This window comes from Macaca nemestrina, chromosome 3 (assembly GCF_043159975.1).
Source record: "Macaca nemestrina isolate mMacNem1 chromosome 3, mMacNem.hap1, whole genome shotgun sequence".
NCBI classification, from domain to species: Eukaryota; Metazoa; Chordata; class Mammalia; order Primates; family Cercopithecidae; genus Macaca; species Macaca nemestrina.
In genome coordinates, this window is record NC_092127.1 from 90,691,043 (window position 1) to 90,704,804 (window position 13,762).

The following is a 13,762-nucleotide window of genomic DNA, read 5'->3' on the forward strand; positions in this document are numbered from 1 at the left end:
CCTGCTTTCCTTTCTTTAGTCTAGACAAGCTTATTTCTTCATCTTTCCACCTACGTCCTGCTAGTTCTAACAAGATTTAAAAGGACCATGGAAGATAAAACTTCTCACTTTCTAGCTGAATGATGAAAAACAGCAAAAAAAAAAAAAAAAAAAAAAAAAAATCCATTCTTCAATAAACTATACTCAATTGTATACTCAATTGTCTCTGTTGAAAACAAACAAGTGCCAAATGACTTTTAAAGACAAGTGCTGGATAATGCTGATCAACTGGTAGAAGTAGTTCCTGAGTGAAACAGCATATGTATCAGAATCTAAAATACAGGCAAAACCCAATAGCGATTCTTCAACCCCTTAGTTTCACACTGAAACTACAAATGTTTTTCAATATCAGGCTATTGATAATAGTCAATTAAATATGGAATCAGAAACCTCAGAAAGTCTTGCCAAGTTTGTGGCAGTTTCAATAGTCTACAAAGGAAAAAGGAGAAACAATAGGTTAAAGAGTAAGGGCATTGGAATTTTATTTAACTCTAGGTACCATGGGTTTGACATTAGTAGGAAAGACTAATGAATAAGCAGCCATACAGCTTTTTTGGTCACTGTGCTTCCCAAGCACCAAAAAATGGAGCTATTTTTCCAATTCAGTTTCATCTTTAATATGCTAGACAGATCCTGCTGCATTCTTTGTTTCTAGTTTACCAGTACATCATTATGTAGTTTACTGCATGTGTGGAGCAAGTCATTATGTAGTACCAAGTTTACATCATCATAGGACTACAACATGCACATTCTACTTAATGTAGCTCAAGCAACAGGGATACAAGAGAACAGTTATGGGTGGAGACTTGCCTTTGACAAAGTCATGATCACACTAACTATGGGTTTAGAAATCTTATTAGGGAGGTACCTACAGCAGTTCTTCAACCGGTATTAGAACATTACATGCATGCACAAGTGGTATGGTAGAGAATGAAGCGGAAGAAGCCGCTGGATGGAGGACAGAGGGGAAATTAGAGATGGGATGATGCCGTGTATCGGGCAGTTCTCAGCTTTCCACAGTAAGTCTCTGCTCTGTGAGAGAGGCCTGCTGGGCAACACTTTTGTTCTCATGACTGCGAAGTTTGGATACGACATCTAGAAAAGCCAAATCCTGTACTTCCTTGTGTAGAGATTCTGGAAGACAAAAAAAAAAAAAAAAAAAACAAAAAACAAAACAAAACAAAAAACAGATATGATTCTGTTAGGTTGTTCTAATATTATTATACAATCTATCCAAAACATATACCCAAAATGTTTATTTTGGCAAGACTAAGCTATAAAACTAGAAACAACTCTGGAAAAAGACATAGCAGTAGCCTAGCAATGTCTTTCTTAGGAATGTATTATAATTAAAAAAAATAATTAAAACTTCCTTTTTTTTTTAATTAAAAGAAAAAAGTTTAAAGATGGGACCTTGCTCCTAAATCTCCAAAACAATCTTGAAAATGAACAAAGCTGGAGTTCTCATACTAACTGATTTCAAAACTTACTACAAAGCTATAATAATCAAAATAGTGGGGTACTGGTATAAACTCCTACAACTTGGGCCAGGCATGGTGGCTCATGCCTGTTATCCCAGCACTTTGGGAGGCCAAGGTGGGTGGATCACCTGAGGTCAGGAGTTTGAGACCAGCCTGACCAACATGCAGAAACCCCGTTTCTACTAAAAATACAAAATTAGCTGGGCATGGTGGTGCATGCCTGTAGTCCCAGCTACTCAGGAGGCTGAGGCAGGAGAATCGCTTGAACCTGAGAGGCAGAGGTTACAGTGAGCCGAGATCACGCCATTGCACTCCCACCTGGGCAACAAGAGCGAACCTCCGTCTCAAAAAACCAAAACTCTTACAACTCAACAATAACAACAACAACAACAACAACAACAACAAACCCTTCAATTCTAAAAATGGGCAAAGACTTGAATAGACATTTCTCCAAAGAAGATATACAAATGGCCCACAAACACATGAAAAGATTCCCATCAGTAATCATTAGGGAAATGCAAATAAAAACCACAGTAAGATGCCACCTCACACTCATAAGTTTGGCCATTACTAAAACACAGCAAATATTGATGAGGATGTTGAGAAATTATAATCCATGTGTACTGCTGGTAGAAATGGACAATGGTCCAGCCACTGTGAAAAAGAGTATGACACTAATTAATAAAAACAATATTTAATCAAAAAATTAAACATTGAATGATCATATGATCTAGCAATTCCACTTCTGAGTATATACCAAAAATAATTAAAAGCAGAGACTCAGAGATATTTGTATACCAATGTTCACAGCAGCATTATTCACAAAAACCAAAAGGTGGAAATGGCCCAAATGTCCATGGATTGATGAATGGATAAACAAAATGTGATATATACGTATGATGGAAAATTATTCAGCTTTAAAAGGAAATGAAATTCTGACATGTGCTACAATGCAGATCAGCCTTAAAGACCTAAGTGAAATAAGCTAGACAAAAAAGGACAAAAGTTGATTATTCCACATATATGTGGTGCCTAGAGTTGTCAAATGATGGAGACACAAAATAAATGGTGATTGCCAGAGGCTGTGGGGAGGGGTAAATGGGGAGTTATTGGTCAATGAGTACAGAGTTTCGGTTTGGGAAAATGAAGGTGGTTCTGGAGATGGATGCTGGTGGTCATTGCACAGCAATGTTCTTAACGCCATTAAACTATATACTTAAAAAAGGTTAAAACAGTAAATTTTATGTTTTGTATATTTTACCACAATTCTAAAAATGCCTAAACAAATGGAAAAGACTCAAAGTCTCTGCAAGGAAATAGAAGATATAAAGAAGCAGCAAATGGAAATTTTTGAACTAAAATATATAACTGAAATAAAAATAGGTTCAACATCAGAATAGAGGGGACAAGAAAAGTAATCAGAGAACTTCTAAGATAAAACAATAGAAATTACTCAGTCTGTACAACAGAAAGAAAATAATCTGGGGGTAAAAAAGAACAAAACCTCAGGGACCTACAAGACTATAATTAAAGATCTCACATCCGTGTCATCAGAGGTCTGGAAAGAGTGGACAGAATGGGGCTGAAAAGTACCTGAAGAAGTAACAGTCAAAACTTCCCAATTTAGCAAAAGACATAAACCTATCAATTTAAGAAGCTGAGCAAACTCAAACAGGATAAACCCAAAGAAATTCATGCCAAGACACATCATAGTCAAACCTTTGAATACTAAACGCAAAGTAAGTCCTGAGAGACAAAAATGACACGTTTCCTACAGGGGAAAAAAACACACATAGGAACACAGTGGATTTCTCATCAGAAACCAGGGAGGCTAGAAAAAAGTGGCACAATAGTTTTCAAGTAAAGAAAGAAAAGAACTGTGAATCCAGAATCCTATACCCATTTTCTCTCATTTGAGAATGTCATTTCCCTTTCATTACGAAAGAAAAAAATTTTTTTTTGCTAAAAATTTGTTGCTAGCAGTATGGCTAAAGGAAGTTCTCTAAACAGAAAGGGAATGATATAACAAAAATAAGAAATCTAAAAATGTGAGTAAATACAATAGGCTTCCCTTCTCTTTCAAAGAGTTTTCTGAAATATGTTTGGTGGTTGAAAGAAAAGTTGTAACACTGTCTAATGTGATTCTAATATATGTAGAAGAAATATTTAAGAATGATATATATGAGAGGCTTGGCGTGGTGGCTCACACCTGTAATCCCAGCACTTTGGGAGGCCAAGGCAGGTAGATCACCTGAGGTCAGGAGTTCAAGACCAGCCTGGGCAACAGAGTGCCCGCCTCTACTAAAATACAAAAATGAGCCAGGTGTGATGTGCCAGGCATCTGTAATCCCAGCTACTCAGGAGACTGAGGCATGAGAATCACTTGAACCCTGGAGGCGGAAGTTGCAGTGTGCCAAGATCACGCCACTGCACTCCAGCCTAGGCAACAGAGCAAGATTCTGTCACAAAAAAAAAAAAAAAAAAAAAAAAAAAAAAAAAAAAAAAAAAAATTGTATATATATATATATATATATATATATATATATATATATATATATACATACACACGTATGAGGAAGAATAAATGTAAATGACTAAAAAATGTTTAACCCATAGGAAGTCAGAAATAAAGAACAGTGAGCCGAGATCGTCGTACTCCGGCCTGGGCGACAGAGTGAGACTCTGTCTCAAAAAAAAAAAAAAAAAAAAAGAAAAAAGAAAAGAAAGAAGAAATGGGACAAACAGAAAACAAAAATAAGATTGTAGACTTGAGCCATATCAGTCATCCCATTAAATGTAAATGGTCTAAATAAACAAAAGGGACTGGTAGAGTAGATTAGAAAATGATACAACTTTGGGCTGCATACAAGAAACTCACTTCAAATACAATACAGCAGACTGAAACTAAAAGAGTGGGAAAAGATCATGTGAATGTTATTCAAAAGAAAATAGGATGGCTTCTTGTAGTGGCACATGAAAGAAAATAAAATAGTAATAATAATAATAATAAAAAGCAGAAGTAGCTATGTTAAAGTCAGATAAAGTTGATGAGAGCAAAGCAAAATACCAGAGAGAGGTACATTATATAATGATAAAAGGGTCAATCCCTCAAGAAAGCACAGCAATCCTAAAGATGTAGGTACCTAACAACAGAGCTGAAAATTATGTTAAGCAAAAATGGACAGAACAGAAAGGAGAAATAGGCAAATCTACAATTATAGCGGGAAACTTCAACACCCTTCCTCTTGACAATTGACAGAACAATTAACTGGAAAACTAGCAAGAATACAGGAAACTTGACACTAGTACCAACAGAATCAAATTCACATTTATACAACAGTACCCAATAACTGCACAATACACACTCTTTTCAAGTGTCCACAGAACATATACTAAGATATGCCAATGTCCATAGAAGATATACCAATGATTTCTTGAACAATTTTTTTTTTTTGACACCGAGTCTTGCTCTGTTGCCTAGGCTGGAGTAGTGGCAGAATCTCTCGGCTGCAACCTCTGCCTCCTGGGTTCAAGCGATTCTCTTGCCTCAGCCTCCTGAGTAGCTGGGACTACAGGCGTGTGCCACCACTCCCGGCTAATTTTTGTATTTTTAGTAGAGATGGGGTTTCACCATGTTGGCCAGGCTGGTCTCAAACTCCTGGCCTCAAGTGATCCACCACCTCAGCCTCCCAAAGTGCTGGGATTACAGGCATAAGCCACCGTGCCTGGCCTCCTAAACAAATTCCTTAGTTAATATTATGGCATACAAAATCAGAACCTGTGCTTGCTATAAAATAACATTTTAGGGTTCATGAGACTTACTGATTTTGCAATACTGAATGTTGTCTAGATTCACTATATGACACTTTCTATTGTAGTAAGAATCTTTTGGGAATATCTTAAGTGAAAAGTAATTCTATCTATTATACAGTTGGATGGCTAGAAAATACCAATGTAGTGTATATTTCAAGACAGCTAGAAGAGATTTTCAATGTTATCACCATAAAGAAATGAGTGGTTATAGTAACCGGGGGAAAAAGCAATCTTACAACCTCCATAAACTAATTTCTAATGGCTTTAAAACCCAAAGCCATCATCTACTATTACTCCATGTTTAATATTTAATGTGAACCATATGTTTATGGACATCAGATGACAGAAGAATACTTACCAGATCCCATAAGAGCACATATCAGGACCATGGAATTATATTTGATTTCAGGAGCACTTCTCTCATCTGCTAGCAGTCTATGTAAAATCTGTACAAGTTTAGCACTTTCTAGATCTTTCTCAGCAGTGCCTACAAAATAAAACAAAGTATAAGTTATATCTACTGTGTATGAACCCAGTACCCTCAGGATAAAAGCTGCTTCCTTTTCCAGAAATTGGCCATATGAAACCTTCCAAATGGAACTGATAAATAATAATGACCCAGAAAAATAATATTAAATTCAGACCACGTGAAAAGAATAAACAGAACTAGATTTCAGTAGACATTTCAGGTGTTTGAGCTTAATATTTAATACTAACACATTTCTTTTAATATGAGACAATTAAACTTTTTATTATGGAAAATGTTAAACACATGCAAAATCAGAAAAGATGGTATAATAATATACATTATGCACTTATCACCTTAAAGAATTATGGCCAATCTGTCTCATTCACCTACTTTCAACCATCTCAAATTATTTTGGAACAAATCCTATAAATCACATAATTTCCTCCACAAGTAAAAGATAAGGACTCAATGCAATGTCAATCAAAATCCTAGCAAGATTTTCTATAGAAAATAGACAAGCTTACACTAAAACTTATATGGAAAGCCACAGGCCCTAAAATAGCTAAAACAATCTTGATAAAGAAGAATAAAGTGTGAGAAATTCCTCTATCCAGTATTAAGGCTTACTCTATAGCTACAGTAATCAAGATAGCGTATTATTGGTGGCAACATAGACACTTACGTCAAAGGCACTGAATAGAAGACCCAGAAACAGACTCACACATATACACTCAACTGACTTTTGATAATGGTACAAAATCAGTTCAGTGGAGGAAAGAAAGCTTTTTAACAAAAGGTGCTAGTACAATTAGACATCCATGGGACAAAGAAAATGAACCCTAACCTAAACCTCATACCTTACACTGATATTAACTCAAAATGGATTACAGACTTAAATGTAAAATATAGAACTATAAACTTTTAGAATATATAAAGAACTCTCAAAACTCAATAGTCAAAACAAAACAAAACAAAAAAACAAAACAGGGTAAAAGACAAAAATCGGCATTTCACCAAAGAATATACAGTTGACCCTTGAACAACATAGGTTTGAACTGTGTGGGTTCACTTATACCTGGATTTTCTTCTCTTCTGCCATCTCTGAGAGAGCAAGACTAAGCCCCTTCTTCTGTTCTTCCCCTTCCTCAGCCTACTCAATGTGAAGACAAGGATCAAGACCTTCTTGATAATCCACTTCTATTTAATAAATAGTAAATATATTTTCTTTTCCCTATGATTTTCTTAACATTTTCTTTTCTCTAGATTTATTATAAGAATATAGGCCGGGCGCGGTGGCTCAAGCCTGTAATCCCAGCACTTTGGGAGGCCGAGGCGGGTGGATCACGAGGTCAGGAGATCGAGACTATCCTGGCTAACATGGTGAAACCCCGTCTCTACTAAAAATACAAAAAACTAGCCGGGCGTGGTGGCGGGCGCCTGTAGTCTCAGCTACTTGGGAGGCTGAGGCGGGAGAATGGCGTGAACCCGGGAGGCGGAGCTTGCAGTGAGCCGAGATCACGCCACTGCACTCCAGCCTGGGAGACACAGCGAGACTCCGTTTCAAAAAAAAAAAAAAAAAAAAAAGAATATAGTATATAATATACAAAATATGTGTTCACTGACTGTTAGTGGTAAGGCTTCCAGTCAACAATAGACCATTCAAGGAGAAGGATATCCTATACACCTTGACTTGATCATTACACACTCTATGCACATAAAAAAATACACGAGTGTTTCCTCTTCCTGGAACTGGGGTTGGAGGGTCCATTCGCCCCAGTGTGAGAATTATGGATATAAGTCATCAGTGGGAATTAAGAGGCTATCAGTTAACAGTATTTATCCAAATGGCTTTGAATTGGATAGGACATCCCTACTAAGTGTAAAGTCCTCTTTGTGTAAAGCAGCCTTAGGCTTTAACCACAGGCCATGTGACTCTATTATACCATCCCTGGCTGACTGTCTTGGGTTGGCTCCTAAGCCATCTAGTTGATGCTATTCATAAAGTAGATGCCTATGAATTAGCTTCTCATGATGAATTCTGCCCATTAGAAATGCTATGTTAGGGCCGGGCATGGTGGATCACGCCTGTAATCCCAGTACTCTGGGAGGCTGAAGTGGGTGAATTACCTCAGGTCAGGAGTTTAAGACCAGCCTGGCCAACATGGTGAAACCCCGTCTCTACAAAACATACAAAAATTAGCCAGGCGCAGTGGTGCATGCCTGTAATCCCAGCTACTCGGGAGGCTGAGGCACGAGAATTGCTTGAACCCAGGACACGGAGGTTGCAGTGAGCTGAGATTGCGTCACTGCACTCCAGCCTGGGTGACAAAGCAAGACTGTCTCAAAAAAACAAACAAACAAACAAAAAATGCTATGTTAAACTGAAACTAATGAAATTATTTAGCCTCTGCTTTGGGGGAGTTCTGAATGCAAAACACACAGAAGTGTAACACAGAAGATAAGACATTAGAGTAAGGCAATGCTACCAAGCAACAGAAGTCACGGTGATGAAGAAGGAGAACAGCAAGAAAGAACCGGTAGTAGAGAGAATGAGCAGAGATGGAAGAGAAAGCCTGGGTCACGGGGAGAGTAGCAGACTCTTCATATGCTGTCGTATTCTAAATATTGTTTGGTTTCTCTGTGAAGCCTGCTGAAAATGTTTTCTCTATTCTCTAAGCGGCTGTAACTTGAGACATTATTTAAAAGTTAAACTTACCTTAACACATTGCCCTAAAAATGTTACCAAAAACACAGCCAAAGGGGACAGCTGTAACAACCTGTACGGAATGATTTCCATAGATTCAGAGAACGGTACAGACACTAGTAAAATGCTTCCAGTCAAGGTTCTGTCTGACTTCAACTCCACTTCTATGCTTCCTTTCATCCAAGATAAAAATAGAAGAAAATAAGTTTGTCACTGGGGTACTTACCCAATTCTAAAGCTGCTATTAATGCCAAAGCAACAAGGGCTTCATTCTGCATTATTACATGTTCACTAGTTGCCATGGTAACTAAATGCTTGATGCCACCACTCTGCACAATGGTTTTAATTACATCCTACAATAAATAAATATCAGAGAATTATAAACGTTAATTTTAAACATTAGGAACATGCATTAAAATCAGTCAACTCATTGTTGAGTGGTTTTGTGACAGTGTCCTGTATGAATCATTTGATTTAATCATAGTTTTTTCTCCACAGAAGGAAAAAGCTTTTAGCTTTAAATACATTCATCAAAAGATGACAACTTAAATTGCCTAAGTAGAAAAGACCACTGCCGTTCATATTAAAAAAACAGAAGGCTTAGAAGCTACCAAAGCCAAAGAAGTAAAAGTGCCATCGCCTCAAATGTTGACCTACCTTGGGATCGACAAACAAGAATAAAACTTGGAATTTAAAAAAGTTCTCGGCTGGGCATGGTGGCTCAGGACGTAATCCCAGTGCTTTGGAAGGCCAAAACAGGAGGATCACTTGAGACCAGCCTGGCAACACAGTGAGACCCCATCTCTACAAAAAATAAAAAAATTAGCCAGGCATGGTGGTACACATTTGCAGTCCCAGCTACTCAGGGCGTTGAGGTGGGAGACTGCTTGAGCCAGGGAGCTCAAGGCTACAGTGAACTATGATCACGCCACTGCACTCCAGCCTGGGTGAGAGTAAGACCCTGCCTCTTAAAAAAAAAAAAAAAAAAAAAAAAAAGTTACTTTTAAATTTTCATGATAGTGCCAGGTAGTTGTTCTGCAGATGTTCCAGGGTAAAGTACTTTTTACCCCTTGATTTAATCTTACAAATATGAAAACTGAATTACATGCAAAAGGACTGAGCAGAACTTAAAATTCTCCATCTGCCTTCATTTCTCATGGTGCTTAGAGCTCTGTCTTCTCTCCATGGCAGAGGAGACATCAAGCTCTGGATTCAATAAATACCACTGACTGAGCACATTATTGAACCTCTCTTATCTCAGTAATATCTCCATGTCACTGGAATGATGTAAGTATATATCTCATAGGTTTTTGTTATTACAAAGTTATTACACAAAAGACATATAAGACCATCTGGCAAAAGTTAGATGGAAAAAAACAATGTCCACCTTTATTTCTAGTACCCATTTTGGTCTTCATTCCACTGAGGGTTCCATTGTTTTAGAACTCTTGAACTAAATCTGATTTAGTGGGAGGTCTCAATAATAGAAATATTTTAAAAATAATTTTCTCTATTTTCACATTTTTAATAATTTGAAGGTCTGGATATTTTAAAAAAGCAGCCTCTGAGTCAGCTTCAAAATTAATTGTATTTTTCAAATTTTTCAAATTTGCTAAAATATTTTTAGCAAATATTTTTCAAATTTGCTAAAATATTTTTAAAGGGTTTCCTTTATGCTTCCATTTCATAAAATTTTTTTGAGGAAACTATTTTTAGATAGTATCTTTGCTTTGAGCTCAAACTTGTTTAGTGATCAAACATGCTAAATCAATAGAGTCCAAGAACTAAGTTTTTATGGTAGCTGTGTTCTGGCATCTAATACACTTTTTCCCATCCATCTGTTTTAGAAAGCTTTTTCTAACCTCCCCAATTTACTGTTTACTCAGCAACAGTTTATGTGAAACAGATACAGAATTCTTAGTAAAAAATTTTATAAAAATCACAACAGAGCTTGAGAAAAGAATACCACAAGAGATGAACAGATACATATGCAATCATTTAGGGAAGATGCTTGAACTGTCATTTTGTCCTCTACATTTCTAATCACACTTAAAAGACCAGTGTAGCAGAAGGAAGAGCAGGGAATGAACTAAGGAAATGTGTACATCAGAAATGAACAGTGCCCTCTCTTTGGCCAGGCATAGCTTCTTTTCATCTCACTTTTCCAGAACAGACACCTGAGTATCTCGTTTTTAAAATACCTGCCCTCCGGAGATCACACACTGGGCCTGTCATGGGGTGGGGGGAGGGGAGAGGAATAGCATTAGGAGAAATACCTAATGTAAATGACGAGTTAATGGGTGCAGCAAACCAACATGGCACATGTATACATATGTAACAAACCTGCATGCTGTACACATGTACCCTAGAACTTAAAAAAATTTCCTGCCCTCTCATCAACTACTTCAACAAATGTTTATTGAATAGTTACTCTATGGAATCACTTTGCCTTACAGAATATGGGATAAAAAACAGAAAAAACATTGTATTTGTCATATGTGACAGAATAATACTGATGGCAACCCTTTATAGAGCAAAAACTTCAAACTGGACACTGTACTGAGTAGCTTATAGATATTAGTACATTTTAATCCTGCAGAAAATCCCATTAGCTAGATATCATCTCCTGTTCATATAGATGAAGGAACTGAGGCTCAGATTAAGTCATCTGCCCAAGTTCAGACCATAAGTGGTAAAGCCAACGCTCAAGCCCAGGTAGGATGGCTGATTACTGGGTCTTTGTTCTTAAAAATTCTGGAGATGCTTTGTGCAGTTTGAAACAGTATTTTATTTCATAGTTCTATTCTTATAGAAAGCTAAATTTTAGTATAATATAAAACTAAGGCAAATTATTCATGCTAACAGTTTCATCTATTTAGCATTTGGTCAATTTGCCCTTGATTAGTGAAATCAACCCAGCTTAAGACTGTTGAAAACTGTGTCATATTGATCACAATGGAATATTTTCAGATAGGCTTTGATTTGACGTAATTTATAAGATTGCAGGTTGGCATAGCCACTAAGTTGGTGAGCCACTTAACAAAAATTTTCTTTTTCAAGATTGTATCATCAAAGCCTTTTCAATATGGGATTTAAATAAATGTTTGTTGGATGAATGAGCAAATGACTAAATACATTGGTTTAAACAAGTTTTTAGCCTGGTAACTGATAAAGAATTCTCTACTCTTAAAGGGTAAAGAAAAGTGCTGGCTTTGATAGCAGGGAGTTTTTATATTCCTGGTATAAAGGCAACCTATATTCCTCTTTACATTTTTGATGTCTATAACTGGAAGATTCAGGTAGTTGGTCAGCAGTCCTAGACTAGGGCATTCTTTCAAAGAAAGGTGGGACTTTAAGAGCATCAGCACAGGAATACACTGCAAAGGGCTGAGATGACTAAGCGGCACGAAACCTTGTGAGTCAGTGCAAACTTTTGAAGGGTTGAACTCTAAGACGGAATTCAGCGTGGGGCATGATCTTCAAAGTTTAAGAACAACACAAGGAGAGAGCTGTGATTCACATAGCTGGCTAAGGATCTATAGGAATGTAATACATTTGAACCTGGTGTTTAATTATTTTAAAAACTTATTCCAGAACAGCATTTTCCAAAGTATGTCCAGTGTAATAATAGATGCCACCTGCAAAAAGGATCCATGGTCAAACAGTTTGGGAATCAGTGGATTCAAATAAAATTAAAAAGGCTTCTTTAGTATTAATGTGTGCTGCGAATCTCAAAGGCAAAGAAAAAATAATTTACTATTTCCATAACTAATCTACCTATGCAACTCTTTCTTTGTGGAAGATTTCTTGGGATTATAATTTGATGAAACAAACTTGAACTGCTGCTCAAAAGTAGTCATGTCTACTTTAATGTTGGTTAAGTTTGAAAATAACAGCTCAGACCTGGAACTCACGCAATTAATATACTTTATAGTTCTGATTATTAAAGTGTGAGAATCAAGGCTCCTCTGCTGCTTAGCAGCAGTATACTCTCAATTGTAGGAAAGATATATAAAGGTATTGAATTGTAATCCTAAAGTTGTAATATGTAACTATAAAGTTACAATCCTATATAATTTCAAGTTGTTTTCTGCTACACACACCCCCACCCACCTTTTCCTAAAAGGGTACCATGCCATAGCTCTCATCATTCAAAGAACCTGCATGGTGATGGGCATTTGAACTCTGCTTTTGGGGATGGGCGAGAAGTAGGAGGTTAGATAAGGGAAAGGCGGATCTATGATAAAATTCACAGAAGAGCCTCAAAATCTTCAAATTTATTAAATATTATAGCATTTAAATAGTTCTGGCTCCTAAATTCAGATGTTTGTAAGAAGCTGGGATGCATCTTCCTCTGGACATATTTTTGTGTCCATGAATGGTTTGGTTACATAATTCTGTTAGTTGATACTGAAGATACTAGATTAATTAAGGTTTCCATTAGCCTTACTACTACATGTAACAGGAATTTATCTGAGCATTCGAAATTCAGGTGCCAGGATCATGTCTGTAAATCAGTTAATACAATTATGGTTTGCCAAAACTCTAAACCAAGCGTGTCTTACCTGTGGCCCAGGATGGTTTTGAATGTGGCCCAATACAAATTCGTAGTTTTCTTAAAACATTATGAAATTTTTCTGTGAGTTTTTAAAAAAATTAATTTCCACAGGCTATTGGGGAACAGGTGGTGTTTGGTTACATAAGTAAGTTCTTTAGTGGTGATTTGTGAGATTTTGGTGGACCCATCACCCAAGCAGTATACACTGCACCATATTTGTAGTCTTTTATCCCTCAGCCCCTTCCTATCCTTTCCCCTGAGTCTCCAAAGTCCATTGTCATTCTTATGTCTTTGCATCCTCATAGCTTAGCTCCCACTTATAAGTGAGAACATATGATGTTTGGTTTTCCACTCCTGAGTTACATAATTGTCTCCAATCTCATCCAGGTTGCTGCGAATGCCATTAATTCATTCCTTTTTATGGCTGAGTAGCATTCCATCATATATATATACACATACACACACCATAGTTTCTTTTTTTTCTTTTTTTTTTTTTTGAGACGAGTCTCGCACTGTCACCCAGGCTGGAGTGCAGTGGAGCGGTCTCGGCTCACTGCAAGCTCTGCCTCTCGGGTTCACGCCATTCTCCTGCCTCAGCCTCCCGAGTAGCTGGGACTACAAGTGCCTGCCACCATGCCTGGCTAATTTTTTGTATTTTTAGTAGAGACGAGGTTTCACCATGTTAGCCAGGATAGTCT

The 13,762-nt window shown here is 37.1% G+C and overlaps 1 protein-coding gene and 1 long non-coding RNA gene across 8 annotated transcripts in view; one reads left to right on the forward strand and one right to left on the reverse strand.

Annotated features, from left to right (window-relative positions):
- Window positions 1-496: 496 nt before the first annotated feature.
- The window catches only part of LOC105486397 (Rap1 GTPase-GDP dissociation stimulator 1), a 172,684-nt gene continuing 159,418 nt past the window's right edge, over window positions 497-13,762 (reverse strand). For all 7 annotated transcript variants that reach the window (XM_011749281.3, XM_011749275.3, XM_011749280.3 and 4 more), the window contains 3 exons: window positions 8,733-8,859; window positions 5,692-5,820; window positions 497-1,173 (listed from right to left, as the gene is read on the reverse strand). In XM_011749281.3, coding sequence (XP_011747583.1) covers window positions 1,046-1,173; window positions 5,692-5,820; window positions 8,733-8,859 — 384 coding nt within the window. In that variant the 3' untranslated portion in view covers window positions 497-1,045. The remainder of the gene's footprint in view (window positions 1,174-5,691; window positions 5,821-8,732; window positions 8,860-13,762) is intronic.
- Window positions 11,082-13,762, forward strand: part of LOC112427472 (uncharacterized) — a 47,156-nt gene continuing 44,475 nt past the window's right edge. Inside the window, exon 1 of the long non-coding RNA XR_003019068.2 lies at window positions 11,082-11,221. This is a non-coding gene — a long non-coding RNA (uncharacterized lncRNA). The remainder of the gene's footprint in view (window positions 11,222-13,762) is intronic.